Source organism: Lissotriton helveticus, chromosome 3_1, assembly GCF_964261635.1.
Source record: "Lissotriton helveticus chromosome 3_1, aLisHel1.1, whole genome shotgun sequence".
NCBI classification, from domain to species: Eukaryota; Metazoa; Chordata; class Amphibia; order Caudata; family Salamandridae; genus Lissotriton; species Lissotriton helveticus.
In genome coordinates this window covers 1,533,086,623-1,533,111,755 of record NC_136061.1, presented here as the reverse complement: position 1 = coordinate 1,533,111,755, position 25,133 = coordinate 1,533,086,623, and the positions used below count along the sequence as shown (strand labels likewise).

At 44.6% G+C, this 25,133-nt stretch overlaps 2 protein-coding genes across 3 annotated transcripts in view; one reads left to right on the top strand and one right to left on the bottom strand.

Annotated features, from left to right (window-relative positions):
* The window catches only part of DPAGT1 (dolichyl-phosphate N-acetylglucosaminephosphotransferase 1), a 74,446-nt gene extending 57,351 nt beyond the window's left edge, over positions 1–17,095 (bottom strand). The window contains exons 1-7 of one of the 2 annotated variants that reach the window (XM_078682192.1): positions 16,716–17,095; positions 11,075–11,195; positions 10,566–10,779; positions 10,280–10,426; positions 7,406–7,490; positions 2,664–2,852; positions 1,533–1,620 (exon numbers count right to left, since the gene is read on the bottom strand). In XM_078682192.1, coding sequence (XP_078538318.1) covers positions 1,533–1,620; positions 2,664–2,852; positions 7,406–7,490; positions 10,280–10,426; positions 10,566–10,779; positions 11,075–11,195; positions 16,716–16,726 — 855 coding nt within the window. In that variant the 5' untranslated portion in view covers positions 16,727–17,095. The remainder of the gene's footprint in view (positions 1–1,532; positions 1,621–2,663; positions 2,853–7,405; positions 7,491–10,279; positions 10,427–10,565; positions 10,780–11,074; positions 11,196–16,715) is intronic. The other variant, XM_078682193.1, reaches the window with a different exon arrangement.
* Positions 17,096–17,724: 629 nt separating this feature from the next.
* The window catches only part of C2CD2L (C2CD2 like), a 160,057-nt gene continuing 152,648 nt past the window's right edge, over positions 17,725–25,133 (top strand). Inside the window, exon 1 of the mRNA XM_078682191.1 lies at positions 17,725–20,002. Within this exon, the coding sequence (XP_078538317.1) occupies positions 19,661–20,002 (342 nt within the window). The 5' untranslated portion in view covers positions 17,725–19,660. The remainder of the gene's footprint in view (positions 20,003–25,133) is intronic.

The window sequence follows — 25,133 nt, the reverse complement described above, 5'->3', positions numbered from 1 at the left end:
AACCTCCTGGTCCACGTGGCAGCGGAGACAAGCTTCGCGACATCACCTGATCGCAACCCGACATCGCCTGGTTCCTTCCTGGTCACTGGCTAGTGACCCAGACTCTGTCCCCTCTGCTTTCAGGTACTCTACATCTTTGATCCACCCTTGGATCCAATCGGACTCTTCTCTCCTGGTCGCCTGCAGCATCTTTTCTACAAGGCTCCATAGAACTCCACGACGAAACCCGACACACTTTGACACCTATGCACCCGCTTCCTGTGGGTGAGGTAACGTGAGTACTGCGGTGCTCCTGTAGAGATTTACACTCCTAGTGCCCTAGTTTTAAGTGGTTATGTTCTAGTCCAGTCGGAAGACTTCCAAATCTGCAACTTTCTAACTTTACGCACCCATTGACTTCTATAGGTGCACGCATGTGCATTTAGACACTGCACCCGCATCCTGTGGGTCTCCTACTTCCTAAGAAGGTGGAGAAGTGTGGCTCACCGGTTAGAAGCGGCAGACCCTGAAGCAGAGGTCGGCCCGGGACCAGGGTTCAATTCCCGACGCGGCAGGGTCTTGGGTCAATGTCCGCGGACTCGATAATTCTCGCTTAGGTGCCTACGCTAACCAGGGGTCCCACTCTGCAACTCTGGGCAATAGCTTGCTTAATCTCCACAACGGCCCCAGCAACGCCGGGGATGCCTGGCTTCACCTTGGGGTGCCCTCTCACAGGGAAAGCCAGGATGGGTTCCCCAGCGGTATACAGCGCCAGGACACCACGTAACGAGGTAACAGTGCGCTTTACAAGTATACATACATTACATTACATAAATGCTGTTAGTCCAGTGTGGCCCCAGCGATTCCCAAGGCCCTAGGCCTTACCATTGTTCGGGACGTGGTTTAGCGGGCCACCAGGGCCTATCCATATTTGTGCAACTTTTGTATGTTATATTAAGTTACTTGTTATACGCTTGTGCTCCTGTGCTTATAAAGAGTTAAGGGGATTTATTTAGAAATAAATACATATATATTTTGAATATATAACCTGTGTGGTGTCCTTTCATTTGGTATTAAAAGGTTTGCATATGGTAAAACAGCTGGCTTCACATGCCCTCTTGAGTTTCGCCTAAGACTTCTTTTGTCCATGCTACCACTAGGATAGCTGGTCTATAAGGTTGACTTTACAACCATCACCATAAGGGTTGTTTAGACTGGTGCAAGGTGCTCACTAGAATAGTGAGCATCATATACCAGGCCAACTTCTCACACCATTAACCTTATTCAGCAAGTTACTCACCATTTGTAATTTAAAAAAACCTGCATTGAAAAGCAACACCACCCATTCACTTGTGGACAATTTACTATTGCATCGCAATATCATCAGGTTAATAGCCATGATTTAGCATAGCACTGCAATAGAGGGCCTTCGACAACTGGAGGATATCTAGGAGGCAAGTTGTACAGCGGACACAAAAATATATTCTTGGAGCAGAAACATTTACTGAGACCAACACTGATTACTTATTTCCTTCTTTGTGCCGTGACTTTACCTTCAGGATAAAAGCTCCCAGCTCTGAAAGGTCCTTTGCCTTGAATTTGGAGTAACTCATTCCCAACTTGTCACCATCTGCATTGAGTCTGGAGAGACAGAAATGTGAAATAGTTAGATTGTGCAGACTGACAGCGACATAACTGTAATGTCTTACCCTTCTAAACAGGGTGAATCCACCCAGGGTGCTAGAAGCTTAGGCTTTTACAGGGGGCAACCAAAATCGTGCTGCAAGAACTCTTACATTTCATGCTGTAAAGGCACAGAAATGTCCTGCTACTTGTGATAATAGTACGGTCACCCCCTTGACATTGCTAATAAAGAAATACAGAAAAAAGACTGTGTGCAAAAACATGATCACGAATTTAACATAACATGCTACAACCCACCCAGGGTCAGCATGGAAGTACTGTGGTTATGTTCACAGCACATTCAGCAATTATGAGATTGATGAACTATGGAATTATATTAGCTGATGAATTACTAGGGTATGTTATTGATGACGGTGTGCTAAGGGGGGTCTGTGGCTGCACAGAAGACATATGGTAATACCCTGGCTGCTGATGCAATTTTGAAGCTAGTTCCTGATGAGGCCTGGGACAATTCCTTGGCAGTGCATCATGACATGGAAGCATTATTGGATTTCCAGCCTGCTGATGCCATGGTATGCCACGGGAGTCAGCAGGCATTACCTTTGTATGATGTATGCCATTCAGGATGTGCACTGGAGGAGTAGTGGCATAATTATGGGAGTCTATGTGAAAGTTACACAAGGTCAAAACAGAACTGAGACATTATGTTAGCAAACAATGCAAGAGTTTGGTTACACCACAGAATATCTGTAGCTTTAGTTTAAAAGTTAATTCTGCCCATTCACTGTAATCAACAGAAGAGAGGTGGCACTGTTTTGCCAGATGATGCAACAGCAAGGGACCACATGGAACAACTACAGGGGTATTTTGACAGCTGGCGCTTTTCGCAGAGCAATACGTTTAATAATTATAGAGCTCCCTTGGTAAAGAACAACTACAGTATTCCCTTGCCAGGCAGTGGCATGAGTAAAGCATGATGCAGAGGTATCGAATTCCCTTCGGAGGTAGACCTGTTGTTAAGGGAAGAGAGATAGAATTACCTTGGCAGGCGGTGCCGTGGACACGGGATAATGTGGAACAGCTGTGGCACAGAGTAGAGAAAGTTGAGCACCTGTGGAATGAAGAAGAGCAGCATGGTTTTGCTAAAATGGCCCACGATGCCGACCACTGCGAAAGTCATGCCAGCAAAATAGCAGAAGGTGTCCCCAACGAAAACCTTGGATGGGTACCTACAGAAAAATGAGACAAGCAGAAGTAGTCAAACAATGTGGATTTTTAGGGAATGGATGATAATATGATAAACAACTCTTTCTACTAGGTGAAACAGCTTGTCTGCCAGTAAGCCGTTTCCACCCTTTTGTTTGCTAAACGAGGGCACAGTAGTTCAACTGTTTTTGTATAGCTAGTGAGGAAACATTTGTTATGAAAGAGGCCTATGATTTATTCACGCAAAAAGAACAATTGATGGACAGAATGCAGAACAATGTCATACATTCACCCCATTACAGAGATCTGGGCCTAAATCCATAGTTTTTTTTGCTCACCATGCCATTCCAGTTTAGACCCAGCCATATGCAAATCAGTCTTGATCCTGTACCCAATGGGAACAGTCCAGCCCGAACTGCCAGGCCAGGTCCTCCCTGGACTGGAAACAAGCATCCTAGGACCGGTTTCGGGCTTTCAGCCCTCATCAGCCAGGATAGCTTGACTCCAGTGGCATGGAGAGCACGGGACCCACGTCCGTGCATACCCGTCCCACTTGGGGTGAAAAATGCAAAAAGAACAATTGATGGACAGAAAGCAGAACAATGTCATACATTCACCCCAGCACAGAGATCTGGGCCTAAATCCATCTTTTTTTGCTTTTGCTCACCATGCCATTCCAGTTTGGACCCAGCCATATGCAAATCAGTCTTGACCCTGCGCCCAAAGGGAACAGTCCAGCCCGAACTGCCAGGTCAGGTCCTCCAGGTACTGATTTGCAAGTGGTCCTACCAGATGGAAAAACAGATGCAGCAGAATGCCAGGCAGTTTGGGGAAAATATGTACCCTGTACTTGGATTTGCCTGCATTGTCATCTCTTTACAGATGTCTCTGCTTAGCAACCGTTTTCAGGTTTAGCCTAAGACAGCTCATGCACTGTCTCTTGCAAGCCATATTGTTTTCTAACAGCTGGTTTAGAGGCTGCCTATTGTTTAACGTTGGCTGGCTTTATTGTCACTCATTTGCTTGATTCTCATTGGCCAGCTGTTGTTGGCATCCTCCCTCTTTGTTTGTTGTCCCTCTCCCGGAGCATGGGCGCATCACTTGTATCCTTCCACTGCTCATTTGTTTAAGCACTACCTTTTTCTTTGTGTTTAAACACTCTGCAAAAGTGAGTGTTTTTCAGCTCTCTCGCTCATGTACTTCTTCCCATCTGTGTTCCGCCCACTCTTCCCTTGTGTGTGGCTTGCCTCCACTCAGTCTCCCACCTTCCGCTGTCTGTGTTGGTTGCCCCAACCACTCTCCCGCCATCCGTTGTCAGTGATGCCCCTCTCTCCGTCTGTTGTCCATGTTGTCAGTCCATTAAAATTAGGTCCCCTAACTTCACCAGCCAGAAAGGTAAAGAATTTAGGTGTCCTAATGACTAATAAGCTTGTTTTGAGGGATCAAGTGAATGCCACCATTTGTCTCCTTCTACACACTCAAGATAATGAAGAAGATTCTTCCTTATATGCCCCCCCCCCCCCAACCCTACAAAAACAGCGGACACAGCCTTAGTGCTGCAATGGGATTTATCTCAACATGCTATTGATGTATGTGAATAAGCTACAGTCCCTCCAAAATGCGCCTGTAAGGCTGTTGGCAGGAATCCCCAAGTTTCAGGCAGCGAAACCTGCCTTAGGGAAGCTCCATTGGCTCCCAATTAAACAAAGAGTTAGTTTCAAAGCCCTGTGCATCACTTATAGGGCATTGCATGATTCTGGCCCGAAATTTATTAAAGACAGGTTCAAATGGTATCATCCAGACAGGTTTTACCGCTGAAGTGCAGGCAAGTACATTGTTGTCGCTAAATTCAAGAGTTCCTCCTGAGGCGGATGGAGTTTTTGGAAGGGGTCTCGAAATTGTGGAACACCCTTCCCCTGCACATTAAGTCAATGCCTGATCTTCTGTCTTTTAGAAAGGCTCTGAAAACGTGTTTTTTTTAGTCAGCTGGGCTTGCACTCGCTATATCACAGCAGTGCCTAGATGCCTCTGGGTAATTGTTTGCGCTTTATACAAGTATTTAACATAAGATAACAAAAAATGCTCTATGCTGCTCACACTGCTGGCTGCATCATAGCACTTCCCCCCCCCCACCTTCTCCATTGTCCATGTTGAATCCGATCCTGAAAAACAATAAGCCATATAATATGGCCAGTGCTGGCTGTGAATTGGCAACCCATAACACCCTTTGTTGTCCTCGTTACCTCCTGCCCTCCCTCCTATTAGCATAAAAAACTCAACAACGCAGCCTTTGCTGGCTGCGCCATAGTGCTCTTTCTTTTTACAAATTCAGCCATGCTGCACAGCGACAGTGTTGCTGTACAACATGGCTAGAAAACAAGCACTGGCAAAGCCTATAGGTTTGTCAATGCTTGTTTCAGGGTTTGTGAACAGAGCCGAGCAGGGCCATGTCACCTGCACTGCTGCCATCAATAAATCATTGGGCACCTCGGGTACCATGTTTACCATCATCTCCCGCTCAGGGATAGTTCATAGTGTTACTTGCACTGGGTGTGCCATACTCCTCTTTTTCGGGTCTCGCCCAGTCAGAGGTCTGTTGTCCTTTTCTCACAGAGACCTGCAAATGTGGACAATTTGTCCTTTGGACAATACTCTTAGGAATAATGGAGATGTTAAGGAAACAACAGACCTGCCAGAGAAGCTCTTGCTGAGTACAAGGAGGGTATTTACAAAGGGCCCCTTCGAAACACAGCACACATGCACCTTTGTTATATATTAATTAATGTTTAATATGCACTGATGTAATGTAAATCACATTTATGAGAACTATCAAAATAACAAATACCTTAGAAATAAGAAATATTATGAGAATTAAAAGAATGTACACACCAAACATTATCACAGTGTCTTGGTCTAATTCCCCTATTTTTCCTTGGCCTGATTGCCCTATTTTTCCTTTGGCATCTTATTGTTCTGCTGCTGCTTACTGGCATAGCCATGTGCTACCCTCCTGCATACCTGCAGCAGACCGGAAGGACTTCAGAGTGGGGTCACTCTGGGCATCATCCCTTTCTGCATCTTATCTCCTCTCATCTCTCTCACTCCTCATTAATGAAGGAGAAGGTCCATGCACCCTAAGCCACTGTATCCCTTCGAAGGTAGAGGGGGCGCCTTCCTGAACCTGAATATCAACATTTGTCAGACCCAATGGTTTCATTGATCGAAACTGAAATGTTGGTACTTGTTGATAGCAAGGCTGGTAATATGGAACCTGGAGACCTTGTAAGGAAACATTGCAAGGAATGCTTCACCTTCATGCTGCAGTGAATGATCAGTGTTGAATCAAAAGGCAAGTTACAATGTGGACACAAAACTCTGCAATATTCTGGACAAGCACATCAAACTAGTGCTAAGTGAACACAAATATGTTAATGAAGAAAAGTTCTTATGAACACAAATTGTGTTCTTATATATTAAAACCACGGAGGGCATTGGCATTACACATAGTGCTGACCTGTATGCGGCATGAAAACACACATTTCAGGGTTTCCATATCTCAAACTGAAGGAATGTATAATATGGGGCTAGATCAAAGACCTGTGAGAAACATACTGTGGAAACCCTGCATACTCCAGCGATTAAAGTCTTCGCTTTTGGAGCCACAATCAAGTGGCGCGCCGTGGCTCCCACCAATTGGCACCAGAGTGTGGACTGGGAAAGCAAGGGTAGCTTTAGATGAGTATTTCAAAGCTATTTGCTAGAGGGTAAATAATCACTGTTTGTCAATTTAAATGCATGCCTTTGGAATTCAACATTCTTATTGGTTTGTCTGGTATTTAGCCAGTGTAGGAATCCAAGATAATACTAACTGACCTCACAATTCAGGAAGCAATCAGTATGCAGCCTGGATAAAGATTGATGATCACAAATCAGGAACCAATGGTAATGCGGCCTGAACAATACTTGTTTGACATCACATTTCATGAGCCAGTTGGCATGTCTCCTCAAACCTGTTTGCTGACATCAGTATACATTAACCTGACATCCCTGTCTTAGGACAAATGCATAATAAATTACCAAACAGGCAGTTGTAATAGAGGGCACTACCACAGACTCTTGAAATGAGTCTCCCCCTCAGGTAGCACACTTGATCTGTGGGAGTAGGACTATGCATCAGAAACAACGTTATCAAGGTATGTAACAGGTTGTTCTAAGCATCTGCAGTTATCTGACAGAAGGTTTGAAGCACACCCAGAAGTGGATTTCAAGTGCACTTTGGATATTCCTTTGCCGCTTTATGCGAACCAGTCTCTTATTTACTGAAAGATTAAAATAGTGCTGAGCCCTCACATCACAGCCGACGTTGGCATTATTACACATGCGTAAAGGTTGTGTTGCAATGAATGTGCACACCTCATGTTTTAAACTTGCAATAAAACTTCCTCTGCCTTCCCTTGGTCAGGTCCCCACTAGCTATTGGAAACCTTGGCAAACAGAGTACAGAATTCCCTCCGCTCCCAACGAGTCGACATTACTACAGCCTGGCACGGTTATCGAAGTAATCCGGCAACCTCACCAGTTGTGGTAGAGCAGGCCCAGGGTTGTGAAGAAGAATGGCATCATGAAGTACAGGGAGAACAGGTGGTCGTCGCGGTAATCCCCTGCAGGAAGGGAAGAGCACAGCAAGAGTACCATCAAGATGCGAACCAGTACCATAGGACATGTATATTACTCTTGACTGACTGCAGCGCCAACTCACTGTGCCTTGAAATCTGTACCTGCCCCAAAGCAAAATAATTTGTGGGAACTTCCATCCCCGCCCCCAACCTAATGTGTGCATCAGGACCCAACTGGGACGGGTAATGGTGTAGCCACTCATGCCATGTTTTTACAGCTGACTTCCTTGTTATCACACACGGTACAGCGAACACACTGCTACATTTGGGGATCTTATTCTGAATCATTCCACTGCTCCATACCCAAGGAACATCTCACCAATGATGACAAATGGGAGAGCCTGAGAAGTGAGAAACACTCTTGCTGCCTCATCTCTTTGGTCTCAGAGTGATGCAATACCCTGGTACCCCAACAGTTAACACCATCTTAACAGACATCCCCCAACGGACACAACATACAACTGATGCATGCAATCACCACACTTCAGGGAGCTGGGGGCATGACAGAATTCTCCACACCGTCCCACAACGGCAGGAACCAAATGCGTAGATGAGGCACGAGATTCGAACACTTTACACCGAGGCACATTTGCATCTCCTCCAGGGGATCCTTATTAATAGTCGTAAGCAATAAGTAGTCCTATTCAAAGCACGGTCTAAGACCACATTTTACAAAATTGTGTTTTTCCAAAACTTTGAGATAAGCCATTTCTTAAAAGTAAAAACATAATTTAGGAGGCCTATCTAGTCTCTTTTCTCCAAATTCCATTTTTGTGAAAAATTCAGCCAATTCCGAAACTAAAGAAGCACTTGAATCAAACTAGTTAACTGTAAAACTTTTTCACAAATCCTTTTAAAAGAAAAAAGACGATACATGGGTCATTTTAGCTAGACAGACAAGTCAGTAAAATTTAAAAGGTGCAAAAAAACTAACACCGCACCTTTAAGAGAACACTTTTCTCCAGTATCCCACTCCCCATCAATGGTAGATACACCAGGTTTTTTTCCGGCTCATTATGTAAGGATCCCAGAGCACATAACTTAGCCTTATAGGCAATTTTATGTTACCAACACCTTTCCAAACCTTAAGACCTTGTCAACATTCAACATGGTTGGCGTTTTTCTGTGTTGTAAAAACATTTCCTATCAGCAAAATATTTTTTCTACTTTTAAGGCGTGTCCTTTTGAGAAAAGAATATTTCATTGGATAGGCAAGATTATTGTGCGATTGCAGATCATTGAGTGTTTGAAGCGTTATACCAAACGTGACAACTGTAAGCACTTTCTGACTCTCTCAATAAAAGATTTGAAAGAAATTGACAGTCTAGCTCCATGGTCGAAGAGGAGAGAACTGCGTAAGAAGAGCCTCTGAAAGATCACAAAAGCCTGGATCCTTCCTCTACTTCTGCCGGCACAGGGATTATTGAGGACTCCTGCAGAGGAAGGCCCAAGAACAAATAGTCTCTGGATGAACGGCGCCATTCCTGTTTAACATCGAGGTTGATGACGGGTACAGTGGCAACATGCTCAATGTTCAGATGTGGCTCACCATCGTGAAGGCTCATTCAAAATAGAACAGAGACCCAGATATACTTTATGGCAGGAACCAGGGAAAGAGACCATATAAGCTACAAAGAAACTACCCTGCACAGAAGTGCTAAAAAAGTGGAATATTTCACCTTAATCTGGGATAGTCATTCCCCATACTTGACCAAGCTATCCATACGAACACAATGCACTAATATAGACTCATGTGCATTTGATACAAAAATATTCCAAAATACATTACAATTTTTTTTATAGCTATAGTATCAACTTAGGACAAAAAAAAAACCAACACAATATTAAATTAAAAACGTACAACTGTATTCAACGCCCCCCTATGTTTTGTGATACTACATCAGGCTTTAGACTGGACTTATGCGAGCATCCAAGATGCATCCTGGATATGACCTGCAGCCACATCACAAAGAGACACATATCACTCACTCTCTGTGCAGTCAAATGGGATAAAATTAGACCTCCCCATTTGTCCTTACTAACTGACCCATCGAAACCGTGCAGGAGGCGAGGGGCCACAGAAGGGACTGCTCTACTACAGGCTTCACCTTATATTCTTTGCAGGGAAAAATCAGCGAGTAGAATATTTAATTCATGAAGGATTTTGAGGAGAAATAAGGGGAGTGGGGATGTGAGGTTTCTTAGATACCTGCTGAACCTTGAGGTGTGCTAGAAAGGAAGAGCTCAACGAGGAAGAGGGACAGTAGGAAAGAGTAAAAGTGGAGAAGCAGAATTCAAAGAGGGAATAAAGGAAATAAAGAGAGAATGAATGAATGAATGAGAGGGAGAGACAACTTTTTCCTCAGTTGTCACTTAGACAGTTCCTGAGGACACCCAAAAGAGTTTAAACTAACTCCAATCAGAGTACCACTCTGGAACAGTGTAATGAAATACAAATATTCCATGCTCCAGCTACTTACCTGTATTCCACAACTAACTCTCAAATGGCCAAGATGGAAAGCTCCTGTTCCAATAAAACAAGCTCCTGCTCCAAAACAAAGAACCCTCATTTGAAAGACCAAAGCCAAATTACACTATACAACCTATCAACAAGCACAGATTGTGTGTTTGCTGCCTCCTAATGGGGGAATCAGTAAGCAAAGTGTAGCCTCATGATTATATATGTGTAGCTGTGTCACACTGTAAACAACCTAACTGCAGACAGGATACTTCACATGTTTCCTTTCAATAAAGTTAGGTAAATACTTTCTTACCATTCAGCTCAACAATATTAAATATGATGATTGAACCAGCAATGATCAGCGACTGTCCGGCCTCGATTCCATTGATCCCAGCAAGTATGTTGATTGCATTGGTGCAGAATACCGCCAGCATACCCATGTAAACATAGTACAGAATACCTGGAGAGAAGACATGGTGTTGATCCGTCTGCAACAAATATGTGTGACAGATACAGGATTCTACCTTGGCACTTTTGTTTTCAATCGACAGTCAGAAACCCATTCATGCATCTGGGAGGTTCGGCGGCAAAACACTTACCCAAGTCCAGATGCATGCCCAGCAGCAACCGGAATGGTTTGGGTACCACAATAGTGGTGTTGCCAAAGTTTGTGAAGTAGACCATTAACAAGGGCAGTGATGCCATAGTGGGGAGGAGCAGCTTGTGACGCCATCGGAGATTCAAGACATCATCAGCGAAGCCCAGGAAGATCATACAGCAGATGGCAAGGAGTGAGCCGATAAGAGCCACAAACTACATAGAGAAGTAAAAAAAAAAAAAAAAAAGAAGAAGATCAAAGAAGAGATCTACGAACCACAAGGAGAAGAAGACTTAATAGAACAGTGTCAAACTGCAGAAATTAAATACATAAAAAAAGAACAATGATGCAACAATTGTCCCAAGTTGCAAATAACCAATGAAAGCCACAATCAGCAACGAAAAAAAACTAAATGGGCCTGTTTCTAGTCCAGCCTATCCACAAACCACTAGCACGTGGAATATCTCTGCCCAAGTTCCATCAGTGGCAGGTTTTCAGGCCTGTACTCACCTCATGATGTGGGAAAACTGTGCACTGCTCTTCCACAAAGCAGCTCAGGAAGGGGACGGGGATGAAGCAGAAGAGAATGATGAGAAACACAGCCCCGCTGATGACTCCCTGCGACTCCGGGCTGTGAGGATTCAAACATAATTCAGTATCATTGACAACGATCTGTATTAATGCTTGGTCCTGTACAACTCTTAGTGTGATAAGACACTCTCACATGGACATATACATTCAAAGTAACTATATTTAAAAGATTTTACAGCAGACATAGTGCTAGACCTCAACACAGTGACTCTGCAGTAAAGTAATAATCTGTGTTTTATTAACAGGACAACAAAAATAATATCAATAAGATCAAGAGAATGCAGTCATTCTTCGGAGATTATCCACATTTGATAAAAGGATGGCTGATCTTTCACCACTTTAAACATGTGTAAATGCCATTAGAAACAATGTTTCTGAATTATGTGTATCCATCCATTCCCTTATGCCTGCCTGGCACAGCTAGCCACGTTGTCCTCACTTTTTAACAGAAACTTGGGTAAATTAAAAATAAAAATGTTTTTTATTAGCTGCAAGTGTGGATTTCAATTGTTTAATTAACTATATGTACCCCAGATATTGTGTTAAAATATAGTAAGGTGAAAACTAAAGTGTGACATATATTGCAGAAATATAGTATGATCATTGTTCACTTTAAAGGAGGAAAAACATGGGGAAAAAATATTAGATCATAATAAATTACTGGTCGAAATACCAAAACAAAGTATTTTGTTAAAAATAATGTCCCCATCACATCTTCTCCGCATTCTGTCTTAAAAAGAAAGCAGACAGCAGTTTGCAAGGATTATGCTTTTCTGTTGCTTCATGTTGAATCATCCACTGCAAACATTCTTTTCCCATTTTCAAACACATATTTTAACAGCACCCACAACATTTCAACCGCCTGGTTTTCTTGCACTTCATTACTTGCGACTTCGTTTTGTTACACAATGTTACTTTGGCTGATTTAACTGTAGCCGTATTTTGTTCCACACCACATTCTATACCATGGTGCTCATCTAACATCAGGGGTAAAGAGGGTGGGAGTACAATCCCTCACATCCCAGCACTTAGTTCACCCCAATGTATCATGGTAAATGCAGTGCATGATAACACTTACTTCAGTGACAGTCTTTAGTTGTACACCCTTGTTGGTGCAGCCAGTGCTGTGTATCTCTAAACACTTGTTTCAGGATAGTTGTCCATCTTCAGTAGAGAGCCACACATTCTTTTGTTTGAAAAGGGTCCCTTCAGCTAATGAGCTCTGGTTGATGCACCTGAGCCTAGTGAGTTGAACAGAGACCTGAGAAGACTTTGGGCAGAATTTCCAGCACCCCAATGTGTTGCTCTCTACTGAAGAAGGACAACTGTTCTGAAACATGTGTCTAGAGATACACAGCACTGGCTGCAACAACAAGGGAGAAAAACTAAAGATTGTAACTGAAGTCAGTGTTATCCTGCATTACATTTATCATGATGCATTGGGGTGAACGGAGTGCTGGGATGTGAGGCAATGTGCTCCCATCCCCTTTGTTTAAAAAGGATCCCTAGAGCTAATAAGCTGACGAGCTCTGGCTGATGCACCTGTGCCCAGTGAGTAGTACAAAAACCTTCGAAGACTTTGAGCAGCATTTCCAGCACCCCCAAAAGAATGTGTGGCTCTCTATTGAAGAAAGACAACTATCCTGCAACATGTGTCTAGAGATGCACAGCACTGGCTGCACCAACAAAAGTGAAAAACTAAACACTGTCAGTGAATTAAGTGTTATTATACACTGCATTTACCATGATGCATTGGGGTGAACAGAGTGCTGGGATGTGAGGCAGTGTGCTCCCACCCTCTTTTTTTCCTAAGATCAGGGGGTTTCAATCCTTTTTTATGGAGAGAGTTACTTCTGATCAGTGAAAATCATTGTCAGCTACTGAAGGATAAGCAAATCGCTTATTGTTACCAGACACCCACACGCCCAGCCTCATTGACTTTAAGCCTCATGTCCACAGAGCCAGATACTATGGTTTGAACAAAATACTTTGTCTAGAGACACTATGACAGGGCTGTCATGTGTGTCAGTGAGAGCACGGTCTTTGAGGATGTATGAACATGTGTACATATGAATGGGATATACATACATGGGTGACTGAGAGCCTGTGTAATTAAGGTAACTTCAATTTATGTTTCTTCCATTTAAAACATTCAGAAATGCTGACTATTGAGGTAACCAGGACTTATTTCTTCAACTCTGTCCCCCAGCCTGGGTCATAATCGGACTGAGCTCTACTCAATAGTGGGCCCTGCTATCTGCAGCCCGATGATAATAATGTAAAATAAATACAGCCTTCCCTTAACTTTAAAAGAAAAATGTGACCCTATGCTTATTTAAAAATTAACTCAGGGCTGCGAGCTACTCTGAAGGAGTATGCGAGCTACTGGTAGCTAGCAATCGACTGGTTAGAGACAGTTGTCTTAGATACTAGAAATCGAGAAACTAGTGACCTAATGAGGTTACTGGTTCTTCACCTGAGTCCAGTGTAGCCTGACCTTCAAACTAGGAAAAACAACAAGGAATGAATGAGTTAAACTCATCCACTGCTGATTGCTCTGGGTCGCATTCCATATCACCAGTTTCGTCCACAATGCCTTTCTACACAGAGATCTTCTTTATGCAAATTAATCTTGGTCCTGCTCCAATAGAAACAGCGCAGCCAGAACTGCCAGGCTAGTTCCCCTCCAGATGGGAACAAAAACAACTGCAGACCGGTTTAGACCCACTTAGGTCTCAGCTTCAGTCATATGGCACAGTGAACATGGGACCCACGTCTGGACATACCTGTTGACCTTAGGCCGCCTTCTGCAAAAATAACAAGGTGATTAAATTATGACCCTATCATAAGTAGAGAAGTTCATTCAGTGACTAAGTACAAGTCTTATGAGGATTTTCGTTGCCTATGATCTCACCTACAAAAGCTAGAATTTCAGGAGAACTCTGGGGTATGTGGTATTATGGTTCTGAGTCAGGATAGCAAAGAGAAGGGTAAATGTGTCAACTACACTTCTACTGGCAAGAAAATAGCAACTGTGCGGAGATCACATTAGCACGAGTTACCCTGATGCTACTTTTTAGTTTGTTTTTTCCTTCTCATGACATCATAACTAGGCACAATCACAGCCAATGTGGATGTGGTTTTGATATGTAGCCAGTACAATCACCACACTAAGTTTAAGGTTTTTTTCCCCACTCACAGTAGGGTAGGGAGACACAGGGTCGTCCTGTTTCCTGGACCCTCTGTTGTTGAAGTCCTCGCCTTTTACTTACCAAACCAGGAGTCGCTGTAACCACTGAAAAAGTTAGAGGAATCCAGCTCTTCTAACTGCCACAGCGGGCGGTGCTATGGGGATGTCCAGGGACAGGATCGCAGCTTCTGCAGACTGCACATGCTGTAGATCTCAGCTCTATCAAGTGTCAGAAACTGGGGAGGCTCAGAGTCAGGACTTTGCCTCCAACTGGTGTTGCTCTGTTCCCTTGGAAGGCACATAGTGAGGGCCCTGGCCCTCTTTGTTGTTGTGCCCCTTAGAAGGATATTAGGAGCAACAATTTAGCAAACGCTATGGCAATAGGCAGGCTATAAGACAGTGCACCTACTCTAGTGTCACAGCGAGTGACAAGGACTGGGTAGGTTCTGAGAGAAGACCACAGCTCCAACTCGTGGTGTGGTCATTTCTGAGGCTCAGAGACAGGTTCCCTACTTTAGCTTCAGTGGCGTAACAATAACCCCCTGCAGCCCCTGTGGTGGGGGGGTTGGGAGGGGCCCTTCCGATTTTGTGCCCAGGCAGCAGCCCCTAGCATGAGAACTCCTGACTGAGTCCGGAGGGTGGGGGGCTTCAGGTACTTTGCAGGGGGGCCACTCAAGTTTCATTACGCCACTGTTTAGCTTGTGACAGAATAGTGGAGGAGGCTCAGAAGAATACTAGGTCTGGTAAGTGTTTGTGAGGGCTCTGACAAAGGACTACAATGATAATTAGTGTAATGGCCACTAAGAGACTCGGACAGCATCGCAACTTCAGCTACTTTTAGGGACTGGAGGTGACTCAACTGGTTTCATGGTCTTTAAAAGATCAGACCAAGTGACTCAGCTCTAACTAGCGATGAGGCATGTGGAGGATCACAGAATGACTGTGACTCTTACTAATGTCAGTAGTTAGAGGAGGCTCAGAGCGAGGATCCTAGCTCTTACTAGATTTATGGGCTGAATAGGCTCACATAGAACCTCCCACTTCAGGCTACTGGGTGAGGTTTAGAGAGATTCCAGACCTATCTCCAGTACTGGCACGAGATGCATTCCCCCTACGGCTTCGACAACCTCCCTGTGCTGACTTGCGCTGAACCCTCAGCCCTCTGTTCTCAAATCTGCTGCATAAATTATTTTGTATGCTCACATAAATCACACCACCACTCCCCATACTTGCATGTGACACACCCCCAGACACCTGAACTCACACATGCTGCAAGTGCAGACACTTGTGCTCAAAGGTGCTTCAAGCAGGCATCTCATCTCACTTGCACTGCCAAACCACTCCCTGTACTCACACTTGCTACTCCACTAGATACCTATATCCCAAAGCACTTTCCACTAGACTTTTGAGCTCGAGTCTTGCCCGCCACTACCTATTTTACTCACTTGTGCTGCCCAGTCACCATCTATATGCGCATTCACAAACTGTCCGAAAGTATCTACTAGGATTAGCTTAACCAATCCAACGGTCGAAGTGCATTAAAAAAAGTAAGGGAACTGTGATGCTGTGCTTAATCTGGCCGAGGCAAGTAAGCGTGGGAGCGGGGTCTAAGGTTTGGTTAAAAAAAACAAAAAACCTTCTGCAACTTTTATCCGTCTTTCACCTTCATGTATGTACATATAAACTAACACACTGCTTAAATGCAAAATAAATGCAAGTTAAGTTAATCAGTGGGAAATGCACTACCGTAGTTTATGAAACCTCTATTAGAGGTCTGTGTCTGTAATGTGAGAGACACAGAATTGATTCCTGGTTGGAGCAGTGGAGAATAGTTAGGGGCCTAACACAGGCTTATGCAGCCCCTTTAGAGCAGGGGCCTGTGTTACAGGCTTTTGAAAAGCACACACTTCACAGCTCTGCTGGTAACTCCTTTCTAATACCACTCAAAAACAATAAATCTGTGTCATCAGGAAGTGTAAAGTGATTCCATAAATTAAAATCAATACCACATCCGAGCTCCCTTTACATTTGCAGATTGACCCTTGTGCACAATTAGATCTCTTTCAGGTAAGCAGGCACCATGGTAAGAAGGGTTGTTTAACTGTCTGCCCGCCTTCGGTTTCACAGCACAGAAGACTCCCTGCTTTATACTGCAGCTGAAGCATTTCAGCTCTTGGAGTTAGCTCTCCCGGAACAGTTATGTTTTCACAGAAAGCAGGGGAACTGTTTTCATTAAATTAAAAAAGTATGGGCGCGTGTTGCCCGTCCGATCCCGCCCACTTCAACCACTGCACCAATCTCCGTACTCATATGTAGTGCACCATCCTCTCTCTATATGTGCATTTGACCACCACTACCCTTTTTACTCACTTGTGCTGCATCGCCCTTTGACACTCACGTGGGCTGCACCATCCCCAGCTGTACTCACATGGGTTGCTTGCTGCTCTTGTTAAGGTCCACGCCGAAGAGTTTGGCTGCTATGAAGTGGTCTTTAAATGCTGGAATAAGAGTTACGGTACCCAGGAAGCCAAGGAGGGATCCACCGAAGTTGATCAGCAGAGGGAAGAGTGGCAGCCCACCCATGGCTGGGCAAAGGCTGCCCCGCAGCCGTACTCGTGTGTGCCCTGTCCACTGAAAAGAACAGATTCCAAACTTGCTGTTGCCTAAGTGCGAAAAAGGTAGAACAAGGAAGTAAGCTCTGCACTGCAACCAGAAACACGACTGGAAGGGTGAGCTGTCACAGATAGAAACAGAAGACAGACTAAGTAGGAAATGTGTACACATGATAGCAGACATCTTAAAGAAGCGGTGACTTTCCCATTCTACTTCCCAAAAGCGTTCTGAAGCCACCGCATAGTTGTTGGAAGCGCTGTATAACTTCCAAATACACATTTACATGTCTAATATGTGAATAAACTATTAGTGCATTGTATTTAATCGGCATACAATTTATATGTGTTCTCTGATTAGTGTCTCTGGAGACCAGGATAGACCATGGCTGAGAAAGGTCTATTATTTGTAATTAATTTAACTGCACAGCGTGTTTGACAGCAAAATGAAATATTAAAATTACATTTCCACAACATTTGGGTGGAAATTGCTACCGCAGGCACGGGAACGTATACTATGTTCTGTCACAGGATAACTAGGTTTCGGTCTCATCGCTTTACCAAAATGGCACCAGCTGGGTGCTGTAGATGTCATATTTTTGCCTCTACCAAGATGGCCCCTACCCCATACGGCGTGGCTACATCAGTTTTTTGGAACACGACCATTTTAGTTTGGGTTTAATTCGCTTATTTTACGAGTTGCCGCTTTAAGACCCTGGAGGTGGGCGGGTCTTGTGCGCAGGGTGACAGCTCGGCTCCACGCATGCGCTGTAATCTCACTCTTAGTTTGACAGCTCTGGCGGTGGAATCCGGCAAAAGGAGAGAAACCCCCCTGGACACGAAGTGGGAGCTGTTCGGACCCGAAATCACGGACACGGAGCCAGGGAGTCTGGGCCGGTACCGGGAAAGAAGAGGCAAGAAGCCTGTACCGGCCCCGGCCCGTAGAGCCCAGCGACGGACCCTTGAAAAGCCCTCAGTCACTCCACACCTCACGGACAGACACCCCCACTCCACCAGCAGGCATCTCTGAGGAAACTACCCCTTCCAACCCGAGCAAGAGCCACCATTTTAGTAGCGGGACGCCAAAACATCAAGGACCCTCTTGGTTTTAGGGCCCACAAGTCAGTACGCCCACGTAACGAAACCCTCGCACTGGCAGACTGCCCCCATGGCTTAAGCCTTCCACGCACCAAGAGCACCGTCCTAGATATAGAACTATTGACGAGTACTCCCTTAAACTAGTTTGCCTCCCACACGTCAGCGCCCTTCCCAGGTGACAGGTATCACCCCACCAGGAACCCTTGCTGGGTAATGAGACCCCACAAATCAAGAGCCTCTTCCAGGTAACCTAAGCCCCAGATCAAGACCCACTGCTCGTTTGGAAGATCCCTACACCAAAACCCTTCACTCGGGTAACAGGTAGCACACCGTAAAGCCCCAGCCAGACACCGAAACCTCATTTATCAATATCTGTTTTTAGGTAAATGACTTCCACACGTCAAGAGCTCCCCCATCCTAGTTAGCAGGTCATCCCAGGCAGTTATCCATCCCAGGAATCTCGACCCCACACCAAGACCCCATCCCAGGCATCTCGACCCCACATCAAGACCCCATTCCCAAGGACGGTGCAGACCCCCATCGATACCCCGGCCTATATATGCTCTATGTATTCTAGATCGAGACTTGCCCCTTCGCAAAACACCCCGTCCAAGCAACAGGACCTGTCTTTTCACGATATCTTCCAGAAAGTAGTACCCTCTTCTCAAACATCATCATTCATCTTATCCTACTTCCCACGCAGCAGCCCCATGTTTTCCTCTCTGTCAACATTGTAAATACCCCATTACCTTACAAGTAGCAGTTCCATATTTTCAATGAAGTGGTCAAGACTAAGGAATATTTGCCACCAATATGACCCTCTGGAAACGAGCTGATTGCACAGATACCTCTCTATAAGCAGTCTCCAGAAAGCACCTTCTAGTACTCCACCACGTAGACACCTCAATATAGCACTCAAGGACTCAGGTACCGTCATTAGCTTTGAGATAGCCCCCCTGCTCGTATTAGTATCATCCATAGATTTTCATTCCTACCATCCAAGGAAGAAAAGTTAACCCCGAGAGCCATACAAATACCCAGCCTCATAGGAACCTGCGCCCCTGAATAAACTAAAAAAGAACTCCTCGGAATTAAGCCAGTTAAAAATAATCTAGAACGTATAGCCCTATGTTTAATAGACCCACTCCACTTTGATACCAGGTACTACTCTCCGACTGAATCACATTCAATTTCTGGTACATACCTCAACTGTTTTTCATTGCCTCTTTGAACGTAGAATCACGTTTCCTCCTACATAGCGATGTTCGTTGTCCAAAGAGTTACCACATCCTCTGCTAGTACCATGATCCCCAAGCTCTACTATGTAATGGACCCCACTTCTTGAGCCAGTGAACAAGGACCTCCAGTCCCATAATCCAGCCTGTCTCATCCTTCCCCTGATATGAGAACCCATCATTCTGTCTATTTTATTTGTTACTGTTCTTTTTTTAGTTGTTTGTTGTGCCCAGTCTTCGTTCTGCCTCCTGATATAATGATTAAAATCCATCTTTTTTCACAAAATTGGTGCACCTAATATGCAGAAATACCCCTCACTCCACCTCATGGGCTCCTGAACCGTCACCCCAACTCTCATCATCTGCCCTCAACATGCAGGCTCTGTGGGAGCTGCTGCAGGTGCCCGCAGGACTGGACCTAGATTTAGGGTGGTTAAGCCTGCTGCTGCTGTTCGCAGCCTCATTGCTCACTCTGCTTGTCTGGCTTGCACAGTATTCCCATGGTCTTTGGAGCCGGCGCAACCAAAATCTACCAGAACTATCAGGCATCTGGAAGTCGCTGCTGCAGTTAAGAGTGTTGGCTCGCGAAGGCTCCGGTGTCCCAGAAGCTGGTGTCCGGGGTCTTCTCTCGTCTTTATTCGCTTTTAAATCCTTCCGGGAAAACTGGCAGCATGCCTGGGTGAAGGCCCTAAATGAACAGGCTGGCAAGGATCGGGTGAGTCTGGTCATGCTAACATTTATTACTTACATGTGTGGTACAATTGCCTTTAAACCCTGCACGGGATGCAATGCAGTATAGGCTGGAAATATAAACTGTAGCCAGCTTTCAAAGGGGACTCATTCATCACTATTTTGGTTTTCTAGTTTCTTTTTCTCCATCGTTCTTTAGGTCTTCCTTGTGGCTGGGAACAAAGTGAAGTGAAAGTTGGCCCAGTGTATATGTACACAAGCCTGAATCTCAACTTTTTGACACCATATTTTATGCTTTGTGTCTTCTACTACACCAATGTGAAGTGTTCTTGAAACTGCCCTTGCATGTGATGAGTCCGGACCACAACTTCATTGAAATCACATTAGGAAAAATGCCATCGTTATCGCAATAGGAATATCTTGAGACATTATATATGCAGACTTATGCTGGACAGAACATTTTAATCTACAAAATAAGACTTGTCACTCGATTTCTGGGTTTCCTGCAAATCTCCAAATACAATGAATACATTTAAATATCTCCACTGATAGCCATTATCGCCACCTCATGCTACAGACCTGTCATATACTAACTCACAGATAGGTGCACAAACCACTCTTGCCAATTGTTTTGGAGTCCATTAATTAGCCGGTTACCAATTGCCAGACAGGCTGTCAAAAAACAGGGCACAGTTATGGCTTCTCCCTTTGTTAGGTCTCGGCCTGCGATGGCTGCGCAGACATGCGCAGACGAGCTGGCGAGATTTAATGACTTAGAGTATTTTTCACTAGCGAGGTAAAGCCCCTCCCCTCTTTTCCATTGGCTGGCGTCACCGTTCATACTAAACGGTGGCCAGCCATTGGAAAAGAGGTCCTAGTGACGTTCTTCTTTCTCTTTTAGCCCCGTCCCTTTCAGACTGGTTTCCTTGACTTACTGCTGTGGTAAAAGCTTTCTTATCTTCTTTATGGGGCCATCTGTTTTGCCCCATAAAGAAGATAAGAAACCTTTGCCAGCAGGAAGTCAGGCCGAGCCCGTCTAAGTGGGACGGCTCTAAAAGAGAAATATGTACGTCGTCACGGGTGCCGCGATTATACCAAAATAAAAGAAATAGATGTTTTTTTCTATTTCTTTCATTTTGGTATAATCGCGGCACCCACGCTTTACTTATAACATTTTCAAAGTGAAGGGCGGGTGCCGCGATTATACCAAAATGAAAGAAATAGAAAAAAACATCTATTTACTTCATTTTAGTATAATCGCGGCACCCGAGCTTTACTTTTAAAATGTCATAAGTAAAGCGCGGGTGCCTATCTCCAAGGATGCAACCCTGACAGGAGGGGGAGAGTACGGGCGGAACACTACCCCCTGCCCCTTTACGACCACCGCAACCGCATGGCTGAGCCTGCACAGGAAACACATGGCCCCAAACGTGCTTGTTTGCTCTATGCTGTGGTCTGGTTCCTTCGCTGCAGAGGTGAGGTTTCATTCATCTGTATCCAGGAGCACACATGGTAACCGGTGGGGGCCGTAGCCTGGTCTTTGGAGACAGCTCTTTAGCATACCTTGCATAGCTCACAGCGCCCATCAATAATTCACCACTACTCCTGCTGACGCAGAGGAGGAGGAAGCTAGCAGGGACATGGCTGAGGTGTGAGGCACTGAATGGAGTACGCAGGGTCTGCCCAAGGTCACACATGACAAAAGGAAGAGGGATGAGCTTGTGCCGTTCACCATAGTCAGCATTTCTATCTCATCTTAACGTCACAGCTCCTGCACACCCCACAAGAAACTTTCTCCCCCCACCCATAGCCAGCAGCACCCTTACACCATCACAGAGTGCAGCGCGCAGCACCCTCCCTCGCAGCAGGCGCCCTACAGGACCCACCACTGTTACCACCCCTCCAGACCCCACAGCAACACCCCCATCACCCGCCACTCTCACCACACCCCGCAGCAAGTCCTACCCATCACCGGCAGCACTCTCACACCGTCACCCGAGTGTAGCGCCCAACACAATAGCGCTGACAGCCCCGTGCCCTCAGGGCATGCCTTACATGCTGCCACTCTCCGGGAGGGCCCTTTCCACCCTCTGCCAGGGCTGAGATCTCTGTGCCCTCAGGATAAGTCCTACAAGCTATCACCCCCCGGGAGGGTCCTCTCTCCCCTCCGCCGGGGCGGACAGCTCTGTGCCCTCAGTGTTGGCACCCACCGGGAGGGCCTCTGACACGTCACCACCTCGTGGGCTCTCCAATGCAGCACTCTGCTCGTTCACATCCGAGAGTGTGTGGAAAGGGGGGTGGGGTGGGCTGTGTGTGTGTTTGTGTGTCTATTTGCATGCACACATATGCATGTGTAAATGTATGCCTGAATGTTTTTGGAAACTTGGATCAAACATGCATTCTACTATATGTGTGAGAAATGTTGACGAATACGAAACACTTAGTCTAGCCAGTAAAGCGGTCTTGAATTGGGTTATTTACGCTTGTCTGTAGCAGTTTAAACGTTTCCCCTGTTTTTCTGAAGTCTTAAAACACTTTCGTATTTCTCTTAATTGCTCAATTTCTTGTCTTACTAAAACTTTAAGAATCATTTATCTACCGTGACCATACATCTTTCCCGAAGATTCAAACTCATATTAATAATAGTAGCTGCAATACTTGGTGCATTGTCTAACTTCTGGATTTTTTTTCCCCAGATCGTACTGTAGTTTTACTATAATCTTCATTTTCATAGCGATTGCTCTGTGCTATTTAATTAGGGCTGTTGGCGACCAGTGTGAGAGACAGCATATGTGTGTTCTAGGGAGAGACAGCAGTGTGAGAGAGACAGCAGTGTGAGAGACATTTTAATTATGTTTTTGTTTTTGAAACATAAATAAAACGCATTGTTATTTGCAATGTCAATAGCTCAAACTCGTGTAAATACACAACCTATTGCATTGCAAATGCAATAGGTCTCGCATTTGCGAGAGATTAAGCTATTGGCATTGTAAATGACAATGCCATTTATTTATCTGTTTTCAAAACGAACACATAAATAAAAATGTTGTCATTTACAATGCCAATAGCTCTAACTTTTACAAAGGCGAGACCGTTGCATTGTAAATGCTTGTTTTTACTTATCCCTTGAGTTATGTCTAGAAAAAGCCCCCTCAAGTCTTGATGAAGGTTACCACAAAACCAGTAGGAAAAGCTAAAACATATTGATGTGGCCTTTCGGACACTCATGAGTTATTCTTTGAAAGGTAATACACAGCGTAATGGATTGACAGGCATTGAGTTAATATATTCTGTTACCAATATCAGTTTCAACCATTCTCCCTCTATCAGTCGTTGTGTGCAGAAAACGTCTGGGTTGCTTGTTCTGTACCACTATTCATATCACCATTTGCTCATATTTCATTCATTGATTGTCCAAGGAATGCACATAAGTCATCTTTGGAGCAATCTTACATTTGGTGACATGGGTCCCTCTATCGTACAAACTAGATTAGGTCTTTGTAAATAGATTTGTTAGGTTTAAACTTTGAAGTACACAAGCCCTAGTTCTTACACATAAATATGCCCCTCTGGGCCACCTGATAGTTAACCCTGATTTTCTTGTCAACATTATTTGTTATTGTGACAAGTACCATGCACTTTACGAAATCTGTATTGTAACTGTGGACTCAAAGTCAAAATCACAAAGATATATGTGAGCACCTCATTCTGCACATTACTAGCAATGAAAGCTACAGGTCCTGAATTTTGATTTTTTTCCAAAACTAACTTGTAATATGGTGACTTTTGTTTTGTCTCCGTTCTATTGTTCATAAAAGAGAAACAGACGCCTGTTCTGTGGATAAACTGATCGTCTGTCACGAGTGAGACAAGTGTTTGGCGAATGAGCTAGCAATTATAGTAGAAACTTTCCAAACAATAATGAGCTTTTTTGTCTGCACAACCCCTTCTGTTACTGTCATCTTTACTAATTTCTCTCTTTCTGTCACCTAACATCTGTCTCTAAAATGTACCCATTTGGGGTCTGCTCCGAGGGTTGCAACCAAAGCGGTTCCTGATCAGAGTCCACGTCACTAGCAACCTACATAAAGCGGAATACATGATATTGTAACCACAAGACACTACCTATTCTGCTGTGGGCTATCAGTGGTAGATGTGAAGTGACCCTGCTGAAGTTTACTTCAAAGTGTGGAGAGTGGGAATAAATGAACAGCTGGCAAAATTCCCCGGTCATGTGTTTGGCCAGGTTCAACCAGCCATCTTATCATAGACAATTGTATTTTGAATGCTGGCACTTGAAGCAGCATACTTGTAATTTGAAAACAGTTCTGTAGGCATTGAAATGTGTTGCATGCACTCCCCCTTCTCGTCCTTGATTTTAGGCTTTCTCAAAAAAGATTCCCAGCCTTGGATTTAAAATGATTTTTGAAGGCCATAAACCAGTATTCTATCATTTTCAGTTGACACGCAGCACACATCAGTAACTGCATAGAAGACTTTCTGCTCCCAGTTGTTTAAAAGTGCAATAGTTTTGCTCACAAGGAGCCTGCTTTGATTTAGAGATGGCCCCTCTGGTCCAGGACTTTTACTTCCAACGGTCAATTTTGTTCAGGCCTCTGCAGTATTTTCTCAGACTTCTGGCGTTGCTACGTTCATAGCCCATATTGTAACTCAAGAAATGTCCCTGGAAAAGTCTATTGCTTAGGAGGGCCCTAGCACCATCCCACGCCAGAATAGATGGTCAGGTGGAGCTAAAGCTTTCATTCATAAGCTTCCTCCCCATATCTGTGACAAGTTAAGTGCAAGATTTGCATACTGCATTTCTCGTGCCTCATCAACTCACGTTTTCTTTTCGGCGGGAACGAAAGTTCCAGGAAGCAAACATCATGTTGCAAATTGTAATTTGTCCTGGAGGAAGGTGGCATAGAAGGGTAACGTGCCCGGAGTGGATGTCCACACTGGAGGAGAAAATAAAGAAAGCCATTGTAATCTACCGTGCACGAGAACACTAATATAAAAAACTATTTCTAAAAGGTGGTGAATGGGCACCTCCTGTAGCTTGCAGAGGATTACACTTGACAAAGGAAGAGTCTGTGGTGCCTAAATGATCATGATAATTCTGACTTCTCTTCTGTGTGACCACATCTAAATCCCAT